The sequence below is a fragment of the Salvelinus fontinalis genome, chromosome 11 (genome assembly GCF_029448725.1).
Source record: "Salvelinus fontinalis isolate EN_2023a chromosome 11, ASM2944872v1, whole genome shotgun sequence".
In the NCBI taxonomy this organism is placed as follows: Eukaryota; Metazoa; Chordata; class Actinopteri; order Salmoniformes; family Salmonidae; genus Salvelinus; species Salvelinus fontinalis.
The window spans coordinates 33,241,758-33,265,984 of NC_074675.1; the positions used below are offsets into that span (position 1 = coordinate 33,241,758).

Consider the following 24,227-nt stretch of genomic DNA (forward strand, 5'->3'; position numbering starts at 1 on the left):
TGCGTATGTGTGTGTGTGTATGTGTGTGACCCAAAACTCCTTCTAATGGATGCCATCTTTATGGACAATTTAAATCAGATTGGTTTTCCATGCTGACTCTCTCTCTCTCTCTCTCTCTGTGCCCTGCCACACATCAACTACTTAAGTACCATTGCCTATACCACTGAAATATAAATACAGTACATTTGAGAAAAGGATAGTTCTGTTACTGTGGTGCCATTGAGAATGTCATAGTTATGTTGGTAGTTGAGTTAATGCTATAAACAGATAATACTGTTGTTTTTAAATCTTCCACCCATCAAGCCTTGGTCGGCATCACCATTTCAGACAATGCTTACAAATGTTTTTACCAAAATGTCAACTTAACGTTGATCATTTTTTACCTACACTATATTCTACTGTGTGTTTGTATGTTTAAGAGTGTGCGTGAAAGAAAGGAAGAAAGAATTCAAGAAAGAAAATGGTCAACGTAGCCCGAAGCCTACACATGTGCCTGTTTTGTGACTTATGTTCAATGGGTATGCTATCCGTTTTATTTTATGTTTGTGTGTTTGTACATTGTGGTGCATAATAACACTTGTGTTACACTCTCACATTGTCGTGGCGTTTTGTTTGTTTGTTGTTTGTGCCCCTGTAAAACACACACATCTCACCACCCCACCTTTATTTTTCTTGTTTTGTTTTCTTTTTTTTGTCCTTGTAAATTTCTGTAAGTCTAACACAAAAAGTGAGCTCTTTTAATATATAGAAAGAGCCTAACATTCTGGCATGCACTTGTTTTCTCTTTTTTTGTGTGTTTCTTTTCTTTTTACCTAACAACACCTAACAAAGGCAAATATCAAAACAGAGAAAGTTGAGAGAAAAAAAAAACGAAGGAACAAAAAAAACAACATAAAGAAACAATCAACAAAGAACTTCTGAAAACGTCAGAGTCTGTAGTGCCGTGTTTCATTTTCTAACATTTTGCATCTCTTCCCTGTTAGTCTTGCATTGTTCGTTTATCCTATAAGAAAAAAAATACCACTACAGATATACTACTCAAATACTACTTAAATACTACTCAAATATTACTCAAATACTACTACACACATAAGCAGCCTGAACTTCAGTTTGCTATTATCATCACAATGTTAGAATGGCTTCACAATGTTTCTACAGTTACACAAAGTTTCTGTGTTTTGCTGCTGTTCTGTCTTTAACAATGTCACAATATCTACTGTTGCATAATACATGTAATAAGGTTTATATGTTTGTAGATGTTAAAACGTCCTTGGTTAAACTACCTGTCCTAACAATGGAGAGAAAGGGAGGTATGTTGAAATGCACAATTTTCTTTACAGATTACTACTACTACAACAATATTATAGAAACGCAAGCAAAATTAAAAAAGGAAAGAAATGTTACCAGTCAATACTACTTCCCCTTTTGTAGCCATCACTTGAAGATTATACAGCGTAAAAAATAAAAAATAAAGTATTACATGTAAGTATATGGCTAGGTTTACACCGAAAAATCATTTTGTGAGTGTGTGTGTGTGTGTAAAGTCATTCAACTTTAACTTCTACCTCTGTGTCCCATATCTAAGCATATACTCTCCCCCCAAATAATGCTAGCTTCCCTCCTTAGTAAAAAATAACATGTTAAAAGAATCAATCACTTGGTCAATACAGAAAAATACTGCCATAGACAAAGTCAAAATGCACATCTTAAGTAGTATCTTAAGTATTGTCCTAAGAGGTTTCTCAAGTATTGTGTTGTATGTTTGAACTTAGTCATTTTGCTCAGTGTAAACCTAGCCAAGTTTCTGTGGCAAACCCATCGTCACTCCCCAACATTCACACAGTTTGCATTCGAGGTGGAGAAAAACAACACGTTCAATAGACCTCTCGTAGATTGTAAAGTTTTTTTTTTTAATTATTGTATTTAAAATAGTTTTGCATCTGTCAGTCTCACAAATGGTTTTCTCTTCTGAAAACGGAATAATAATAATCAATAATAATAATAATAAATTAAAAAACGAAATCGTTTTTTTTCAATCCGTTTTTCTCTCCAAATCACCGCTTGAGAATAAGCAGGGAAAGTTGGGTATAAAAAAACTATTAATAAGAGAAAAAAAAGAGAAAAGAAAGGAATACATTTTTTTCAAATAACCAACTTGTCTTGATTATTGTATGTACCTCTCGGCAGACACACAGCTGTAAATCCAATAAGAAGTCTCACTAAAATGACTTAAAACTGTAAAGTTATTAGACTAATAAATATACAGTATATCCTGACTTTTATCACTCAGGATCCTGTAATCCTAGCATGAATTGATCAGTATAACCTGATTGCAGGTTATAACCTGTTATAACTGTTGAGTCAGTGGCATATAGGCTTCAACGCACAATATATTCCACACTATACTGTGCGTCCGTATATAATCGTGAGACTCTAGGTGAAACTCGACAGCTGCAGCCATATCAAGGAAAAAAGGGCTAAATGAAAACTCCAGCACCTTAACCTTTGCTCTATGACCTTTGACCTTATGACCTTGGTGGTTCCGAGCAGGGGTTAAGGTCTTGGCACTTTCATCTAACCCAAGTCTATATAACATATGTATTTGTATGTTCATTCAGACATTGGTCATTTAGTTGGACCCCTATAGGGAAAGTTTGGCAAGGTACGCGGGAATATTTTGCCGCTTTTTATATTTTGATGTTGAAAAATAAAAACAATCATGAACAGTAATGGCCATGGCTTGACCAAAGCTGTCTATTTGCTAACTTTAAAGGCGTCTCCAGATATATCTAATCTTGAAATCTCCAAATATCTCTTATTATTTCTAATAAAGGAGATTGTTAAGTCACTTTCAGGCACAGCAGTAATTGCCATCATTCAATTTCTGTACATGTACATTGACAGCGATTTTTTTTCTTTCGATTTTTACAGTAGGTCATACAGAGAGGCTGTGTTTCGACCTTAATATGATAGATAATCAATTCTGATTGTGACGTTATAACAATAGTATAGTTTGACAGATGGGGGCTGTGTTGTGTTGCCTTGGAGACCATCTGAGAAGACTTTGGTTTGAGTTTACCTGAAATTTGGACCCAGAACACCCCAGTATTCGGGTGGATTATTCCACTTAATAGGGAGAATAATATCATAGTATGCTGTTTCTTTGCTTTACAACGTTGGATGTAAATAAGAAAGAAAGAAGGAAAGGGAGTAAGTAAGAGTATTCACTCAAGATTACCTGAGGAATGAATGTGGTGGTGGACCATTTGATCAGGAAGCTCTGAGACCTTTGAAGTGAATTGAATGAAACCCCACTGAATGACCACATCTGGTGTTACAGAAAAATCAATCCCACTTAACATTTTTCCAGAACTTGGGTATGGATACGCAACCGGAAACTCTTTGTGTTTGTTTTTACCTTAAAGTGCATATAGCATCTAAAACCTATTTTAAACTGTTCAAACATACAAAATTACAATATGATGTGTCTTGTCTTCTTCTAAAAGTCCATATTCAGACTTCCTTTCAGATAGATGTTTAGGCTATTTACAATGTACACATGAAAGTATGCAACAAGGGTACATACTGTATGTCATATGCAGGACAGTCAGTGCTACTTTGGGTTGGATAGCATGCACATAGCACAGTTAGTACGATTAGTTATCACAACACAGAGGCTATATGCATGGTCACAGATAGATAGGGTAGAGGGTCCAGTTGCGTTTCACCCATAGAGATAGAATACCTAGAATGGCCATCCCCATTCAAATCAATGGTAACGGCCGCCATGTTTCTATTCCTAGGGTTTCTTCCACTCCCATGTTCCTTACAGTATTTTTCATCAACAGTCATAACATATAAATGCACAAAAGCGACAATACAGTAGTTGTTCACAGTTCGAAGAGACATTGGCATGGGGCAGTATGGTCAAGTAGTCACATTATATCATTTTCTTTTATCTCCCCCTCGGAAAGGAAACGAAGAGGAAAAGACTTGAAACCTCTTAGTTCTGCTTGTGGTTTCAGTTGAAAGTGTTTTGTTTTAATGGCCGTTTTAGTTTAATTTATAATTTGCAGACATTAAGCTTTCATTTGTGCTTCTCTTCTTAATTACTTTTCACAGGTTTGGACAACATTTTGACACAAACTTGCCCTGCATTTCTGTCTTTGACTTAGATTAAGATTTGTCTTAAATGAACTTTTAGTTGAATAAGGAGATTTAAGACTCTTTTAGGGTTCAGAGAAAGAGAAATAAACGTGAAGAAGGAGGGATGAAAAAACAAAAAACAAAGGAAAACAAAACAATGTATAACCACTTTCCCAGGACAGGGCGATGATCAAACATGCATTATGGGTAGGTGCTTTCATTCATTTAGAAAAGATAGAAAAATGGGATTATGATCAATTTGACATGTTACATGTGTGTGTTACATGTGCTTGTGTGCGTATTACATATGTTACATGTGTGTATTACATGTGCATGTCTGTGTACAACTACGCTATTCTTGGCTACTCGATATCAATGGCAGCACTGTCTGAATCCATTCCAAGCCTAGCTATAATTTACCCATTAATGACCATTATCCTGTCATTATAACCTCTAGACAGAGTCCATTCCAACATCCAGAGCTTCACGCATTGAGCCAAAACCACATCCACCAGCAGCAGCTTCCAACAGCCATAAAAGTAGATAGTAGGTATCCGTCTGCCTCTCTCCAAAACCCACGACAAGCATCTGAAAAACTCTCTCTCTTCCTAACCTCTCCCCCCGTTCTCCCCTTCCAAACTCCAGATAACTCGAGATAAGCGTCCCGAAAACCCCTACACATCTCTCTTTTCTAACCTCTCCCCCCTTCTCCTCTTCTTCCCCTTCTCCTGTTCTCTCTTTACAGAGTCATTATCCCAAATGGAACCCTATTCCCTACATAGTGCACTACTTTTGATCAGAGCCCTATGGGCCCTGGTCAAAAGTAGTGTACTGCAGAGGAAATAGGGTGCCAATTAGGACGGAGGAGGAGTCTTTCCATTCACAACCCGCTGAGACAGTAGCGGATCAGGTGGTTTGGTAAGGAGACCATTGCCCTATTTGACTGAAAAGGGTCTCTGTCTCTCTCCCCGTGCAACCAGACACTGTGACACATCGACACATTACGCACACACGCAGGCATGCACGCACGCACACACACGGGGAGAAAGTCTGGTTGAAACTCTAGCTAACTGTCGCGTAGCCTCTTCAGTGTCGCTGGGTAAGCAGTAAGCAGTTTAGGAGAGGAATAGACACTCCTGCCTGTGTTCACGTCGACGCATGTAAAGTGTGTGTGTGTGTGTGTGTGTATATGTTTGTATGTGTGTGTTTAGGGCCCCTTACAGTATCATTTATCCTGCCATCAGCAGGCGATGGGCCTTCAACTCCATCTCATATGGAGTTAGTCTATATATATATATATAAATACAAACCTTGCTGGTTCTCACCTCCCCATAGGGGTGAAATTTATTTTAGTTTTGAAAGGAAACCCTGACCGTGTGTCTGAACCGTCACCCTATTCCCTATATAGTGCACTACTGTAGACCAGAGCCCTATTCCCTATATCAGGGATGGGCAACTTTGATGGGGTGGGGACACAAAAAATCTGAACTCATCATGAGGGACCACAGTTCCTCGCGGGTCTGCGTACCCATATGTGCATACCCCCCACCACATTGGCAGCAAATTATTTTAACAGCCCCCCTCTTGACAGCTGAGAGAACATTTTAGAATCTTTAGTGGTACTTCTGTGCAATTTTACACATTTTGCCATGGGGTGTAGAGAAAATGGAGCAGTTTTAAAGCAAGTTTTCTACAATTCTCCACATTTTCCCATGGGGCAGAGAGATTTACCAATTTTATAACTGATTTCCTGCAATTCTCCACATTTTCCTATGGGGCAGAGAGATTTACCAATTTTATAACTCATTTCCTGCAATTCTACACATTTTGCTATAGGATGGAGAGAAATGTTTGCATAGCCGCGTGGAGTAGGGGTGCTAAGGGTACTTCAACACCCCATGATAAATCACATTTTTATTTTTATATATTAAAATATTAAAATACATTTTCTCGATCAAATTAGTACACTAGCCCTTTATGACTTGTGTATGAGCGGAGATAAATACTGGCCAGCAGAGCAGAGAACCTTGTGTATTCTACTATTCTAACTTGCAACAGTAAGTTGAGATCCCAACTGAATTGATCCGAGGGCCATCAAAAGGGGGCGGCCCATGGGCCGCCAGTTGCCCATCCTTGCCCTATATAGTGCACTACTTTTGATAAGGGCTCTGGTCAAAAGTAGTGCACTATGTAGGGAATAGAGTGTCCTTCCGGACACAGCCTCTGCATACAGAACAGCATAGAGCGCTCACTTGACTTCCTGGTTCTCTAGTTACCCTGGATAGCAGATGTAAAGACAACACTGGTTGTGTGAAAAATGTAACCCAGTCAAAATAACTGGTGACCAGAAAAGACAATCTATCACTCACAACACAGCCAATGAGACACAGGCTGTAGACCTGTTCCTGGAGAGCTACCGTCCTGTGGGTTTTCACTCCAACCCTAAAATAGCGCACCTGATTCTAATCACTGGTTGATAAGCCGAATCAAGTTAGTTACAACTGGGGTTGGAGCGAAAACCTACATGAGGATAGCTCTTCAGGAACCGGGTTGGAGAGCCCTGTTGTAGTGTCTACAAGGACACATAGTGTGGATACATATCAATGGTAGTATGTATAAATAGTTTGACCGGCCTCGTCCTCGGTTGTCATTCACCTCTTCCTCTCTGTTGCTATCTCTGTCTCCCCCCATGTTTTTGCCTGAGGGTAAAAGCTGAGACTCTACAGTATGGAACTTCATAGAGTGGTTATAAAGCGTCTTAGTGTGGCTACAAAGCTTCACAGAATGTTTTCAGGGTGCCTGGGGTACAGTAGTCTACAGTTCCTACTGTAACCGTCCTCCCCTGGTTTTTCCAACCTCTTATGACCTTTAATTACCAAAGTGGTAATGCAATAATAGAGAGAGAGAGCGACTCCTGTTACTCTACTCTAATCTCCTCTTCCACAACCCCCACACCATCCCTCCTTCCCCTCCTACTCTCCTGCTCTCCCTGACCTCTCCCTGACCTCTCCTTCCCTCAACCCCATATCCTCTATGACCTCCCTCCATCTCTCCCTCCCTCGTCTGTCTTTGCGACCAGGCCCCCCAAAAAAGAAGTGAAAAGCCATTTCCTAAATGAAGGATGAGGGGTTCGTTTTACTCTCTCCTTCTCCACCACCAAGCATAGCTACCACTAGCCACATGACTGGTCCCAGATCAGTATGTGTTTTAATCAACGTTCTCTGACTATCAAAGACAGAGGGGATGGTTGAAACGCATACAGATCTGGGACCAAGCAATGTTACCACTAAAAGTTCGAGACAATACAATCTTCCCTGTGTTTGAAACACATCCCATGGCACCTTTCATGCTCCCTGTCAGACAAAATGCTAACAACTGTAACATGTCTCTGCTCTGTCTAATTCATGACAGCTCAGGCTTTCAATAATAACCGTCTCTGCGTTCAAAAATACCAAATCTAGATTTAAAGAGATTAAATGTTGAGCGGTTTTAAGAACAAGGTGAACATGGGTGAGGAATTAAAATGAAAAAAAAATGGGATGGTGGAAAAATACAGGGTAGATAAGAGGAAATAATTAGTACAAGATCAAATAATTGTAAAAAACGAAAGAATCTCAGACAAAATTAACAATTTGTACAATTGGAGAACACAAACCCATAGCAAGATGATAACCAGCCATCGACAGTCACCAGAATTGTAAATCAAAGCACTGTTTGTACATCAAATGTGATCAATAATGAGTATGTATGATTATTATGTTTAATCAACCAATTAAGCATCCAATCAGATTCATAACGAGAAAGAATTCATTCACAACGGAGATCTTATCTTTGCTCTGAGTCGCGTAACCGTGGCGATTGTAACCATGGCTGATTAACATCACTCGTTGACGACGATGACAGCGAGACAGAACACATTAGAACACTATCGAGTGTTCCGTTCATCTTTCCATTCCATTCCCAACACTCCATCAATCATTTTGAACAGACCCCCGTTTCATTCGCTGCCCTGCTGCCCTCCCCAACAGAATCACTGCGGCAGAGGGCGAATGAATCGGCTGAACAAAATGCTTACTTTACAATCATTAGACCGAGATCCGACTCGGTGGTAGCACAGTAACAGTAACCTCATTGTATATATAAAAAAAAAGAATCAAACCAGCGCTATCAGGGATGGTTAGAGTATGAAGTACCCTCCTCTTGGTTTAGTACATATCCATACAGTAGCTTTCACATGTAAAGTGCATGTCTGTCACATACACAGTGCTTTAGGAAACCCTAAAAGATAGACCATATCTATTTCCAAAGCTGTTGGTTAAAAACCATTCATTCTCTTTGCTGTGTTTGTGTGCTCTTGGGGACAAGGGAGGGCAGAGAGTTTGTTTAGAATGTTTCAGAACAGTGGATGACTTGTACTTCTCTAGAGAACATCTCTGAGTGCAAGGATAAATCGGAGTGTTTGGACTATCTGCTATAGAGTCTTTTGATCAATCTGAATTATCTGATGGTAGACAAATTAATTTTGAAGCAGTCTAGAACCAATCCAATCTCTTTGGATCTCTACCAAACGTTGCCCTTCGAGCTTTCCCTCAAACACACAACCCAACATACCTTTACAAATAATCAAATAAGTACCAAGACAGAATATACCTACTGAATCCCACATCCCTCTGAAATACTGTGCACATATCTGTAGGTCAAATATATATAAATATACTAGACAACACAGACAAACCTCCAATTCACCAGACAACCGTTTGTATAGTCTAAGTGAAGATGGAGAACATGGGTATAGACAGTCTTTCCTGGGTGGGTATGTTGGGCACTGAGGCAGTTTGTATGACAACAACCTTGTCCCTGTGGTAGTAGATACAACATAGATTAGGACATGTTGTTGTGGGGGTAAGTGGGCATTTGGGCAATAGATTGCATGGGTGTGATGGGGCTGAGGGGTAGTTTTTGGGAAGGTGAAATGTCCTTTTGTGTGGATTTGATGCGTGTAAGTGTGTGTGTGTGCGTGCGTGAGTGTGTGCATGTGTATCATATCAGATATAGTAAGTTTACCTAGCGTGTTCACCCTCCAACCAAATACATCCTCCCTGTCGTATCCTTGGACCGTGCTGTGGTATCCAATTTAGCCATATGGTCTTGGAAAGCCATTGGATCAGTGGGTCGGTGGACTTTGCAGGGTATATTGGGTACACAATACAACACTGTCTATCTGAGACCATGCAACGTCCACCACCGTCAAACCACCATGACACTGTGTTATTATAAGATAGCTATATCACACTGCTCACTGACACTCGGATGCTTTTAAGAACTGAGAGCTCCGTTGTTACGGAGACCAGGAAGGAACAGTAGAACTGCTTTCCATTTGCCAGTTGTGCAGACAGATTGACAGACAGACAAACTCAGATATGGGGTGTGGACTGGACTGGAGAGAAAAGAGGATCATTTTCAAAATGTCAAACAGGGATATACTATTCTGTCTTATCAGAGAGACAAATTAGCTCCTCTGCTCCCATCTCACCGACTTTCCTGTAAATACACGGATCTCTATTCATGAATGTCCAACACCAACGAAAAAGTATTACTCACTTGTGTAGCCTACGATGCCACAATTAACTAGGCAATTTTCTGAATAGGTTTCATGAACGAGAAGCCAAGTAATGTTCATATTAGGTTAATAACGTATTACTTAAGTTTCATGAATAGTAAAACCCTTGTCATTTGGTCCTCTGTTCACACACTAGCAGCAGGAAAGCAGGCTCTCCAAGACCATTTACATACACCAGATGGCCAGCATGGATATGACAGTACAACCAGGGCCCCTTACCTTTGACCAGCCAAGAGTTGACGATAATCTACATAATGATGTTTTAAACTCAGTGGCTTTTAATTGGTCTTGAATCTATTCATGAGGAACGAGAGAATGCGAGAGGGGTTGTTCTTGATTGTGAGGAAAAGCTCTACCTTCCCATATCATGGAGAATTTCTAAGAAATGATTTGTCAGGGGGGTTTCGTGTGGGGTTTCGTATATGGGGTAGGGGTAAGACTTTAGAGCCGGGTGGGAGTGGAGTGTATGAATTGGGTAGATGTAAATGGGTTAGAATGTGAATGACAATCTTGTTAAAAATACATCTATGTAGGATTGCTTGTGTACTACTTCTCTTCTTCTCTTCACCACTGGATTCATGTTGCTAAAATCTTTATCTTCCTCTTCCTCATGACTAGCTGCAGCAAAAAAAGGGGGGTCAGTCCAGCTTTGCTTCTTCAATGGGTGAAAAAAATAGGAAGTGCTTCTCAAAGAACTGAGAAAATCATCATCAGCCTTTACAAAGTATTGTTTTGTTGTTTCTCTTTTGCTTTGACGAATATGGAATCCAGTATGGCATTTGCTTCATTCTTCATTCCACTTTCTCCAGGCATCTTGTCCATCTATCGTCCGATATCAATCCAGTCCAATCCCTCATTCATCATGTGTGAGTGCGTTTAACCTTTCGTCTCGGAAAGACAGGAGGATGACAGATGGGGTGTCCAGACAAGGGTCAGTGTACCAAAAAAATTAAAAAAGATATTCTCTTCCGCCGTCCAATTAATCCCTTACAACAAGGTCCCTTTTACAACGAGGGCAGGTTGGAGAGTCCATAGAATGGCCAGTATCTCTTCTGTGGTGGTTTTAGATGGCTTCAGTCTCAATTTGGGGGTTGCAATGTAGGCTCGTTCAGTGCTACGTCATGTCAAAAGCATCACTTCTTAAAGGGAACGTCCAAGAGCAAAGAGCCAAAAGCTTATAAAGCTTAGTAGAGTGGCTATGAAGCTTTGTAGAGTGGTTATGAGGCCTTTGAGATTTGCTGAGCTCTTACCACGTGCCAAAGCTTATGAAGCTTCTTAGGGTGGCTATGGAGCTTCGTAGAGTGGATATGAAGTGTCTTAGAGTGACTGTAGTATCTATGTTGATGTTTTCAACCACCATGAGGGACTAGAATTCAACCTTTACAAAGGTTGTCAGATAATATTTGTGAGGGCGACGTTTACCGATGAAATATTTCTCTAGCTACTGAACAATGTTGTTAATGTTAAGTCAATCTCAACTATATTAGTTCCATTGTTTGAGTCTTTGCGGAATACTGTGTAGTACATCTACCTACTTCACACTGTTCGCAATCTACTATAGAGTGAGCTTAGATTGCACATTGTTATAGGAAAGCCTCCAGAAAGCTTCTGCTTGTTAATATATTACCTCTTTACATACTACTGATGCATTCAAGTACATGTGGAAAAGTAGCAATAAATTAGCAATATGGTCAAGTGCTTAAAAACAAAACAACTGAGTGACTGTTAAAAAAAACAACGAAGACAACTAAATAGTTTTAAAAGTTAACTGGCCAGGTTTTAGTGTTATGAGCTAAGTGTGTTTCTAGTTGTTCCGTTTCAGCCATTTAGTGTGAATTATAAGCGTGCAAATGCTAGGTAAGATTCACTGAAGGGCTATTGTTTGTTCGACAGTATTTGGGCATTAGTTTGGTGTTAGATAGAATAAGTCCAAAAAGGATTTCTACCTTTACTATGGATGGGAGTGATGCGTTCTGAATCAGTTAAAATCAGTTATCTCTAAAAGTAAACCAACTCCTCTATTCCTCACTTCATCACTTGCACTTTAGCACAACAGCTCATATGATTTAATAAAGTGCCTCAAGAGTTGTGCAGACTTATTTGCAATTCAGAATGTGTACATATTTATACTTTATATTTACAACAAAAAAAAGGATTAAATGGTATGACATACCCTAAACTAGCTTGCATTTTCTATTTTTTTTAAAGGAGTAACGTTAGCATAAAGTTACTCCTGTTGTTAAGAGTTCGATTTTTGCGATGACTGAATGGTAAAAGACGGAGAAATTAATTGAAACTAATTTGTCAAAGGTATTTCGAATAACTGCCTTTTTTCCTAAAATATTTTTTGTTAGCGGTAGTATTAATATCAAACATATTGCAAATCTAATGCTGCTTCTAAGTTGTTTCACTATAGACTTGCTTAGGGAGTTTGTTGCTAATCGTTCCGAAGTTTCTTTGGGAACTTTTCCATTTCATTTTCTAAAGAGAATGTGGTTTGTTCATTCGTTGGGTCTCTGAAACATTTTCTGAATTTGTCAACTTTTCCTGTTTTTTCCTTCATATTGTTTCTCCTCTTCCTCTTCCTCCTTCCTCTTCTGCCAGCTACATGACATCCGACTCGACCACGCACTGCTCTGTATATTCCTTAACCAGCTCCACCTTCAGTGTCTGGCGACAGAATTCGACCATGGGTTTCCACATGGGAGGATCCAGAAACATCTGACACATGACGTACCCCTTCAGGGTGGCTGTGTGGCGCCGGAGGTGACTCAGGAACTGCTGGAGCACCAGGCCTATGTCCTTACCGAACACGTCGATGTTGAGGTAGTACGTGTCGTCACCAACTCGGTAAGGACCTCCGGGCACCCGGAAGGGGTGGGTGCAGAGGCTGGCCACGGAGGGGACGTCACGGTCGTCCACCATCCAGTCGATGTCCTTGAATGAATGAATTAATTCATTTTATTTGAGAAATGTGAAATACGTATAGAGTTGCTTCAGCCACGGGAGTAGAGCAATACATTGAAAATAATCAAGGATTTTAAAAACTTTTGGGTTTCAAAATTAGGGTAACTTTCCCAAGTTTTACAGATGCTTATTTTCTCCTTATTGCGAGAGTTTTCCAACCGAGATTTCTGGGAAACCTGGGAATTTGGGGAAAGTTACAGGAATTTTGCAACCCTAAACACGATAAAGTCAACCAACTTGTTTCCATAGAGGTCCTCATTATGATATAACGTTTTACCTTCTTCAGAAGAATGGCCATGTTGCTGGGTAGGGGTTTGAACGGCTGCCAGTCCTGGACAATGGTAGCGTTAGGGAGTACGTCGGACATCAGGCCAGAGTTGAGGAACATCTGGTGGGCCTCGTTGAGGTCCAGAAGGACCGGGGGAACCAGGGGGGTGTCAGAACCCTGGGGGGTACCCTCAGAGGAGGGAGGGAGGGTCACATGCAGCCCCAGTTCAGAGAGCCGGAGCTTGAGGTCTTCGGCATTGAAGCGAACTAGCAGGATGCCCTTTCGGAGAGAGGCGGTGGTGAAAGGACGTAGGGTAAAGAGAAGGTTGTATGGTTGGTTAATAGACTGTTGTGAAAGGGGAAATCTGTAATTTTGGTAGAACATGATTTCCTACACAAGTGGACTAGAGTTATAATGGTTTCTAGTCAGAAATAGGGCGAAAATGTTGGAAATTTGGAAGGCTTACAATACGAATCAATCAATTAACCAATCAGGCAAGCAACAAATTAACCAATTAACCAATACCTACCTGTTTGGTGATGAGGCGGTACTTCTGAAAGTCCTTGGGCCCCAGCTGGTCGTCGCGGGTCAGCCTGGTCACCTTCACCTCAGGCCACTTGGACTTGACCAGCTGAGAGCAGAACCGCAGAAGCACCCCTGCCACGCCCTTCCCCCTCTCCTGGGGGGCCACACGTAACCCCTCCACCAGCATGGTGTCACCGTCATCTATCACACACACTGACTCCAGGGCAATCTGGTGGGGGGGAGAGGGGAGGAACGGAGAGATAAAGGAGAAGGGGATGGGGAAGAAAGGAGAGGGGGAGAGAAAGACAGAGGGAGATTATGAACAGCTGAAGAGATACACTTTGTGTGAACATTATCTGTAATTCTCTTGTTATTTCTAGGTAATATACAGTTGAAGTCTAAGGTTTATATACACCTTAGCCAAATACATTTAAACTCAGTTTCACAATTCCTGACATTTAACCCTAGTAAAAATTCCCTGTTTTAGGTAAGTTAGGATAACCACTTTATTTTAAGAATGTGAAATGTCAGAATAATAGTAGAGAGAATGATTTATTTCAGCTTTTATTTCTTTCATCACATTCCCATTGGGTCAGAAGTTTACATACACTCAATTAGTATTTGGTAGCATTGCCTTTAAATTGTTTAACTTGGGTCAAACATTTTGGGTAGCCTTCCACAAGCTTCCACAATAAGTTGGGTGAATTTTGGCCCATTCCTCCTGACAGAGCTGGTGTAACTGAGTCAGGTTTGCAGGCCTCCTTGCTCACACACGCTTTTTCAGTTCTGCCCACAAATCTTCTATAGGATTGAGGTCAGGGCTTTGTTCTGCCCACATTTCCTTTGTGATCCAAATAATTTTCCTTCCCACATGATGCCATCTATTTTGTGAAGCGCACCAGTCCCTCCTGCAGCAAAGCACCCCCACAATATGATGCTGATACCCCCGTGCTTCACGGTTGGGATGGTGCTCTTCGGCTTACAAGCCTCCCCTTTTTTCCTCCAAACATAACAATGGTCATTATGGCCAAACAGTCCTATTTTTGTTTCATCAGACCAGAGGACATTTCTCCAAAAAGTACGATCTTTGTAACCCATGTGCAGTTGCAAACCGTAGTCTGGCTTTTTTATGGCAGTTTTGGAGCAGTGGCTTCTTCCTTGCTGAGCGGCCTTTCAGATTATGTCGATATAGGACTCGTTTTACTGTGGATATAAATACTTTTGTACCTGTTTCCTCCAGCATCTTCACAAGGTCCTTCACAAGGTCCTCCTGATTTGCACTTTTCGCACCAAAGTACGTTTATCTCTAGAAGACAGAACACGTCTCCTTCCTGAGCGGTATGACTGCTGCGTGGTCCCATGGTGTTTATACTTGCGTATTATTGTTTGTACAGATGAACGTGGTACCTTCAGGCGTTTGGAAATTGCTCCCAAGGATGAACCAGACTTGTGGAGGTCAACAATTTTTTTTCTGATGTCTTGGCTGATTTCTTTTGATTTTCCCATGATGTCAAGAAAAGAGGCACTGAGTTTGAAGGTAGGCCTTGAAATACATCCACAGGTACACCTCCAATTGACTAAAACGATGTCAATTAGCCTATCAGAAGCTTGTAAAGCAATGACATCGTTTTCTGGAATTTTCCAAGCTGTTTAAAGGCACAGTCAACTTAGTGTATGTAAACTTCTGACCCACTGGAATTGTGATACAGTAAATTATAAGTGAAATAATCTGTCTGTAAACAATTGTTGGAAAAATGACTTGTGTCATGCACAAAGTAGATGTCCTAACCGACTTGCCAAAACTATAGTTTGTTAACAAGACATTTGTGGAGTGGTTGAAAAACACGTTTTAATGACTCCAACCTAAGTGTATGTAAACTTCTGACTTGAACTGTAACTCTCAATGGTTCCAAAGTAGGCCATTCCTAATCTCCAGGGATTCTATTTCTATGGCATCACCCTTGAAGACTCTTGTAACTCCTCACACCACTTTGCCCTGTTTGTTTGCAAGCATCAGTATGACAGTGTGGTTGGTCTCGATCAGCCAGGCGGTGTAGTACGTGGGCAGCTACTGGTAGTTCCTAATACAGACCTTTTTACAGCTGAATAACCCCCTTATAAACAAGCTATGACATGTTTATATTACCCTTATGACAGCTTATAATACCGTTTATAGCCTTTTCTCACCACTTTGCCCTGTTTGCACTCCAGTACAACGGTACAGTTGGTCTCCTGTTGCCAGGCCTGGTAGCATTCCTAACACTCTTACAACACCATAATAACATCTTTATAAACATGCTACAACATGCTTATGACACACTTTATAACCTTTTCTCACCACTTTGCCCTGCTTGCGGGCCAGTATGACGGTGCGGTTGGACTCGGACAGCCAGGCGGTGTAGCGGGTCGGCAGGTAGTCCAGCCCTCCATAGATGTCCTGGCTCATCGCCATGATCTCTTCAAAGTCCTCCTCTGTCGCCACGGTGAACTGGAGGCCCGTCTGGGGAGGATTCTCGGGGAGCTGGGGGCGGGGCAGGCTGTTCTCAATCTTCATCTTTACAGCTGGCGACAGGAAGAAGGGATGGAGGGGGAGAGATGGGATGGAGAGGGAGGAAGGCCAGAAGAAGGGAGTGAGAAAGGGGGGAATGGAGGAGAGGAAAGAATATTGGAGAAAGTAGAGAGGAAGAGAAGAAGATGGAGGTGAATAGGAGAGTGAGAGAGAAGGGTGGAAAAGGTCAAATAAGAGAGAGAGGAATAGATAAATGAAGAGATCGGGTAGAAATAGTGAAGGAGTGAGAGAGAAGGGATTGGAGGGAGATAGATTGATATAAAGAGAATGAGAGGAGGGAGTGAGGGAGAGAGATCAATAGAGATCAGGAAGAGGGAGAAAGAGAAAGGGCGAGAGAGTGCAAAAATCTGATTAGGAACCAGGAGCAGGCCTATAAAGCAAATGGACAGGAAGCACATCCGTTGCTGTAATTGAGAATTTGATCTGATTTAACTCCAGTAAAGTAAAGCTACAGTATATACTCTAGAGATAAATAGATAAATAACATCCAATCTTAAAGGGCCAGTGCAGTCAAAATTCTGTTTTGTATCATATTGTACAACAGCTTATGAAATTTACACTGTAAAAGTGTGACACATTTTTATCTGTGTTATTTCCTGATTGTTGCTGGTTGAAAATACAATCTACACATGACCTTCTAATCCGCAGGTTTTGCATGGGTGGAGATTCGGCTTGCCTGATGACATCATCAGGTGATAAATTAGTTAATAGGCCAATAAAATCGCTAAAAAGCGATTTGTGTTTCTTTTTGACAATTTTAATGGAAAACTATTATAGTAAGGTACTTAATTGTTACCCAAAAATAATTTGATATTGCTATAAAATAGCTGCATTGGGCCTTTAAGGAGAAATACTGAACAGCAGGTTCGACAGAAGGGAAATATGCTGCAGAACTCACATCCAGCATTTCTCCAAAGCTGCTAGGTACACAAAGATTCCTTCAAAAAGAATGATGACAAATACCCAATTTAATGGGGGAATGTAGTTTAGTGTGAATAACACAATGTTTAGCATATTTATCCACTCAGTGGCCAGTTTATTAGGTACAACACCTCGTACACGAAAATGGTTCGCTCCTACAGACAGTAGCAGAGTCGTGTGGCCGTGGCTTTCTATATAAAGCAGGCAGACAGGCATAGACGCATTCAGTTATCGTTCGATTGAACGTTAGAATGGGCAAAACAAGTGACCTTAAGTGACAGTGGTATGATCGTCGTTGCCAGGCGCGCCGGTTCCAGAATCTCAGAAATGGACGGCCTCCTGGGCTTTTCACGCACAACAGTGTCTTTCTAGGGTTTACCGGGAATGGTGCGACAAACAAAAAACATCCAGTCGACGACAGTTCATTTGGGCGAAAACAGCTCGTTGATGAGAGAGGTCGAAGGAGAACGGCAAGAATCGTGCAAGCTACAGTAACAGCGGGGCCACAAACAGGCAAATAACGGCACAGTACAACAGTGGTGTGCAGAATGGCATCTTGGAGCCCACAACTCGACTGTCATTGTCACGGATAGGCTATTGCAGCAGACGACCACAACGGGTTGTGTCATGCTGATGGCAGAGTCAGGATTTGGCAAAAGCAGCATGAGTCTATGGCTCCATCCTGTCTAGTGTCAATGGTACAGGCGGTGTAATGGTTTCCTGGAACACGTTAGGTCCCTTGATACCAATTGAGCAACAATTCCATTCCCTGAAGAATTCAGGCTGTTCTGGAGGCTGACCCAGTACTAGATGGGTGTACCTAATAAACTGTATATTTTCCATTTAACCTTTACTTAAGTAGGCAAGTCAGTTAAGAACAAATTCTTATTTACAATGACAGCCTAGGCATAGTGGGTCAACTGCCTTGTTCAGGGGCAGAACAACATATTTTTACCTTGGGGATTTGATCTAGCAACCTTTCGGTTACAGGCCCAACGCTCTAACCACTAGGCTACCTGTCACCCCAATGTAATACACATGATTTATATGAATATGCTAAACATTGTTTAATCACTCTAAACTAAATATTATTATTATTGTTTTTTTTACCTTTTTTGACCTTTATGTTATTGAGACCTAGGTCTCTTTTCCAAATGCGCCCTGTATAATACTATATAAATATATGCATATATGCAAATATATGCAACTTTAGTGATCTTACATTTCCCCATTTACAGTCCTGGCAATTCCTATTACACCCATACACTGTTTAGACGCCTGTATACTTTATGCTTCACAACACTTGTTCCGTAATTCACATCAATAGGTCAACTCTAACATCAATGGGCATTGGTCAGACAGAGTAAGTAGCTTCAAAACACGTCAACCTCAAAGGGTCTTGGTCAGGCAGTCTACACAACCATAACCTCTTAACTTACTACCACATCCCAATGTTTTGACCAGATTGGACGGGGTCTTGGTCAGGAAAAACACAGACAACACAACCCCTAACCACACAGACGGCACTAATGGGATTTCTGGTCACCGCCAGGACGCCAGCCCAGTTTGCCCGTCCAGTTTGGCAACAGTTTGTATGTGGCACAGAGAGAGGCGACTGGCATCCGTCCCTGTGGCGCGCCCCCCTCTGCCAACCCCCTATCCCCCTAATCCCTTCGGTAATTCCCCCTCACCCGCTTCCCTGGATTCCTCGGAAAACACTGGCTCACTCGAGAAAACAATCACATTTTTCTGAGCTTGGGAAAAGAATGGGGCGAAACGAGCGAGAGAAGAGGAGGGCTCAGGTCGTTGGAAAGGGATTCCGGAAAGGTGCAGAGATTATTGAGTGGTTAAAGCCTGGGTGTGTGTCCATGTGTGTATGCATCCGTATGCGTGTGTGTGTCCATGTGTGTATGCATCCGTATGCGTGTGTGTGTCCATGTGTGTATGCATCCGTATGCGTGTGTGTGTCCATGTGTGTGCGTTTCTCCATCCGTATGTAATATGTGTGTACATTTTACATTTACGTTTTAGTCATTTAGCAGACACTTGTATCGAGAGTGACTTATAATATTGAGTGCATACATTTTCATACTTTCTTTGTGTGTATTTCTATGTGTAAGAGTGTATCTCTGTCTCCATCTTTGTGTGTGTTCTCTGTCCCATGCATGGACAGTTAGTGTTAGTTGGCCCCAGGGGGAATGAGGCTGAAGCAGTGAAGCAGGGCCAGACATTTCCGATAATCTGTCGATGGGAGATGTGTCTGGGCTGGGGGAGGGAGGGAGGGAGGCCGCCTGCCTGGGACAGAGAAAACACTGTCTGGCCCCACCAGACCTAACACACTCTCTGTCTCTAACTGGTACTTTTCCATCAACTGGCATGCATAGGCATGGTGCCATAAACTCACTGGGGGAGGAGGGGGAGGGGGGGGCGCAGTGACAGTGTCACACACACACACACACACCACACACACAGTGAATCACTAACTGCCACATGGACTTTAGCATGACATCAATACACACCTCAGCAGCGCCCTTCCAATCAATCGACCGTCCACATATACACACACGCGCGCACACACACGCCACTGTCTACGACCCACGTGAACACTTCACTTGTTTGTCTATCTGTTAACCTCCTCTGTGAAATTAAATATCACATGAGAAAGATAATTACTACACAGATACACTCTTACGACAAAATGTACTATCTAGAACCTAAAAGGGTTCTTCCGGCTGTCCCCATGGGAGAACCCTTTTTAGTTCCAGGTAGAACCCTTTTGGTTTTAGGTAGAACCCTTTTGGGTTCAATATAGAACCCTTTCCACAGAGGGTTCTACATGGAACCCGAACCAAACCTGGAACCAAAAACGGTTCTCCTATGGGGACAGTTGAAGAACCCTTGTGGAACCCTTTTTTCTAAGAGTGTAAACAGACACCTGTCCATTACAGAAACACAAAAGCCTATCAGAGGTGCATGGTGTAAGGAGGAGAAGAGAGGATAGGAAGGTTGTTTCTGCGTGATGTTCTTGCTGACGTTTGGTTGGCAGGCAAGCAAACATGCTGGACAAAGAGGCACCAAGTGACACACTACATGACCAAAAGTATGTGGACACCTGCTTGTTGAAAGTCTCATTCCAGAATCATGGGCATTAATATGGAGTTGGTCACCCCTTTGCTACTACAACAGCCTCCACTCTTCTGGGAAGGCTTTCCACTAGATGTTGGAGCATTGCTTTGGGGACATGCTTCCGTTCTGCCACAACATCATTGATGAGGTTGGGCACTGATGTTGGGCGATTAGGCCTGGCTTGAGGCCGGCGTTCCAATTCATCCCAAAGGTGTTTGATGGGGTTGAGGTCAGGGCTCTGCACAAGCCAGTCAAGTTCTTCCACACCGATCTCGACAAACCATTTCTGTATGCACCTCGCTTTGTCCACGGGGGCATTGTCATGCTGAAACAGGAAAGGGCCTTCCCCAAACTGTTGCCACAAAGTTGGAAGCACAGAACCGTCTAGAATGTAATTGTATGTTGTAGTGTTAAGATCTCCCTTCACTGGAACCAAGGGGCATAGTTTGAACCATGAAAAACAGCCCCAGGCCATTATTCCTCCTCCATCAAACTTTACAGTTGGAACTATGCATTCGGGCAGGTAGCGTTCTCCTGGCATAAGCCAAACCCAGATATGTCCATTGGACTGCCAGATGGTGAAGCGTGATCCATCACTCCAGAGAACGTGTTTCCACTGCTCCAGAGTGGTGGTGAAATTTACAACACTCCAGCCGACGCTTGGCATTGCGTATGGTAATCTTAGGCTTGTTGCTTCCAGAGGCAGTTTGGAACTCGGTGGTGAGAATTGCAACCAAAAACAGACAATTTTTACGCGCTTCAGCACTCGGCGGTCCCGTTCTGTGAGCTTGTGTGGCGGAGCCGTTGTTGCTCCACTTCACAATAACAGCACTTACAGTTGACCGGGGCAGCTCTAGCAGGGCAGAAATTTGATGAACTGACTTGTTGGAAAGGTGGCATCCTATGACGGTGCCACGTTTAAAGTCACTGAGCTCTTCAGTAAGGCCATTCTACTGCCTATGTTTGTCTATGGAGATTGCATGACTATGTGCTCAATTGTATACACCTGTCAGCAACGGGTGTGGCTGAAATCGTCGAATTCACTTATTTGAAGGGGTGTCCACATACTTTTGTATATATAGTGTATGTTCAAACCACATAATGTATACAGTAAGCCTATATGCATAAATGAAATAGATTGGAATCCATTTCTTCTTTCTTCCCATCTCTTAGAAACAGTGTGTCAAATCAAATCAAATTGTATTTGTCACATACACATGTTTAGCAGATGTTATTACGGGTATAGTGAAATGCTTGTGTTTCTAGCTCTAACAGTGCAGTAATATCTAACAGTAATATCTAACAATTTCCCAACAATATAGAATAGGATAGAATAGAATAGCATAGAATAGGATAGAATATAATAGGATAGAATATAATAGGATAGAATAGGATGAAATAGAATAGGATCAAATAGGATGGAATAGGATAGGATAGAATAGGATAGGATAGAATAGGACAGAATAGGATGGAATAGGATAGGATAGAATAGGATAGAATAGGATTGAATAGGATGGAATAGGATAGAAAAGGATGGAATAGGATAGAAAAGGATGGAATAGGATGGAATAGAATAGGATATAAAAGGATGGAATAGGATAGAAAAGGATGGAATAGGATATAATAGAATAGAATAAGAAAGCATAGAATAAAGTAAATCCATTTGCCCTGACATTCTCTTTCTTCCTATCCATTTGAAACAGCAGTGACACTGACTAAACTGGATCACATGACAACAGAGGATGACAGCGAAGAGGAGGATTTAGGCTATACAGTGCTGCTGTCACAGTGTTGTGGTGATGATACTCTTGACTACACACACACACACACACACACACACACACACAAGCACATACTTGCACACGTGCACAAACACACACACACACACACACATATATACATACACACATACACACACTGTCAGACACACCATCACACACACACACGCGCTACTGTCCTGACTCTTCTGCTAAACACAGAGGATTGGAGCGATAGGCCTGCAGGCCAAGTTATTACGAGTTTTAGAGAGCCAAAACAAAGAGTAGTATGCAATAAGTGTGACCTCAGTACTTCACGCTATTGCAGTGTAAGTCCAATATCAACACGATAACCTATCCTATAACTCAGGTGCGTGGTGTGTGTGTGTGACTGTGTGTGTGTGTGGGGGGGGGGGGGGGGGGGGAGTTTGAGATTTCCATTTGATTTTGTCAATTTTATCCCGTGGGCCACACAAGGAACAAAGAAACGACAGATCACACCTTTAATTAACCTATTACACAGAACACTCTTCACATCATCTATTTCTGGATCAAATACTCACCTATGACCTTCCTTGTTCTCTATCTCGAAGACCTTACGGGGTAAGATTGAGGATTCTCTATCTTTCTCTCGCTCTCTCTTTCACACTCACACACACACAAACACAGACACTCACAGACACGCAAACACGCACCCTTCTAATCTTGGATGATTTATTCAGCGAGCAGTGTCTGCCGATCCGTGTGAGGTAAGAATGCCACGTCGATACGTCCCATCATCATCGAGCACACGAGACGTGTGTGCGTGCGTGATCATTTTGCATTGGCACGATACATTTCTCCGTCCTCTCATCTGAATAGGGAGAACGCATCAACACAATCTACAACTGGAGATGACGTTTACTTTTCACAAAGCAGATACTGAACATCCGTCGTGATTCCTGAATTAGGCTACATTAATGAAGGCTTTTGCTGCAGTGTTTCAAGGTGATTGTAAAAGGGTATCCCCCTGGTGTCAGTTCGGTTTTGTCTTTGTAAATACGTCACAATAGGCAGCGCAACGTGAGGGTAGTAGCCCCTATCTCTTTCTATCGTTCTTTGTCACGAACACATACACACACACAACAAACGCACGTGGCAGCAGCCTCATCCCCTCTCCCTCCCTCTCTCCCTTTCTCTCCCTCGCTCTTTGTCTTTTTCCTCTGACTCCCTCCCTCTGGATCTAGTCCATGTGCTTATGCTTGTGTGTTTACATAACTCTCTGTGGTAAAATCCCATGACGTATTTATACACTGTATTTCCCCTGTACAGTATTTCCCTCCCAGAGCAGCTGATCTGAAGTCGGTTTTGACATTGCCCCTATAATGGTTAGGGTTAGGATTGGGGATTGCCTGAGCTGATCCTAGATATGTGCCTGATCCTAGATATGTGCCTATGTGCCTTCTAATCAGTTAGATGATTTTTGCGCTAGAGGACGTCACACACGCTATGGAACATGACGTTTACATGTAATCAAAACGCCATATGTGGCCTGTTTTAACAGTTGTCTGAGGGCATCATCATCAACCATGAGTACAGTACCTCCTCTCTTTTTACTCCCATCTTCATCAGCCCATCATTTTACAGAACGTCTCCTTGTTTATTTAAATGTCTCATTCTCTACTGTCCTGCTCTCTCTCTGTCTCTCTGTCTCTTTCTTTCTCTCTCTATCTCTCTCTCCTTTTCTCTCTCTCTGTCTATCTATCTCTCATCCTATAATTTTTGCCAAAATCCCAAACTTATTATCCTGATATATGGCAGTTTTACATTGCATAATTTCAAAAGGCTAATTTCCCCTTCCCATCTCTCTGGTTATATACGTTTTTTTAAAGGAGAATTACATACAATATCCTTGGGTTAGGTTTGGAAATCATACTAGAGCTGCAGAAATAGAAATGAACATCCTGCAGAAAATATATATGTATTAGATCATACTTGAGTAGAACAGTGGTTTTCTACACATGGTCTGCGGGAGTACTGCAGCTGGTCTGCAAATTCTTTTATATATATTTTTTATTATTAAAAAACAAACATCCAAAAACAATCATATTTGGAAGTATTACTGGCATTGTAAGCAATTTTACATTATTTTTCACAATACAAATTGTTTCTAATAATAATAGGCCTTTCATTTGTTACATTCACTGCTAAAATTCACTAAATATGATCGCAAGTATATTTTATGCTTAAAAGATTGTGCGTCTCCGTGGATGGTGGTCCTCAACAGCTTTTGAAGGTTTTTGGTGGTCCCCAGAACAGAAAAGGTTGGGAACCACTGATATAGACATA

At 41.7% G+C, this 24,227-nt stretch overlaps 1 protein-coding gene across 1 annotated transcript in view; it reads right to left on the reverse strand.

The window, feature by feature from the left end:
* Window positions 1-649: 649 nt before the first annotated feature.
* nat16 (N-acetyltransferase 16) overlaps window positions 650-24,227 on the reverse strand; it is a 28,719-nt gene continuing 5,141 nt past the window's right edge. The window contains exons 2-5 of the mRNA XM_055938473.1: window positions 15,865-16,088; window positions 13,531-13,755; window positions 13,011-13,280; window positions 650-12,703 (exon numbers count right to left, since the gene is read on the reverse strand). Of these exons, the coding sequence (XP_055794448.1) occupies window positions 12,371-12,703; window positions 13,011-13,280; window positions 13,531-13,755; window positions 15,865-16,080 (1,044 nt within the window). The 5' untranslated portion in view covers window positions 16,081-16,088 and the 3' untranslated portion in view covers window positions 650-12,370. The remainder of the gene's footprint in view (window positions 12,704-13,010; window positions 13,281-13,530; window positions 13,756-15,864; window positions 16,089-24,227) is intronic.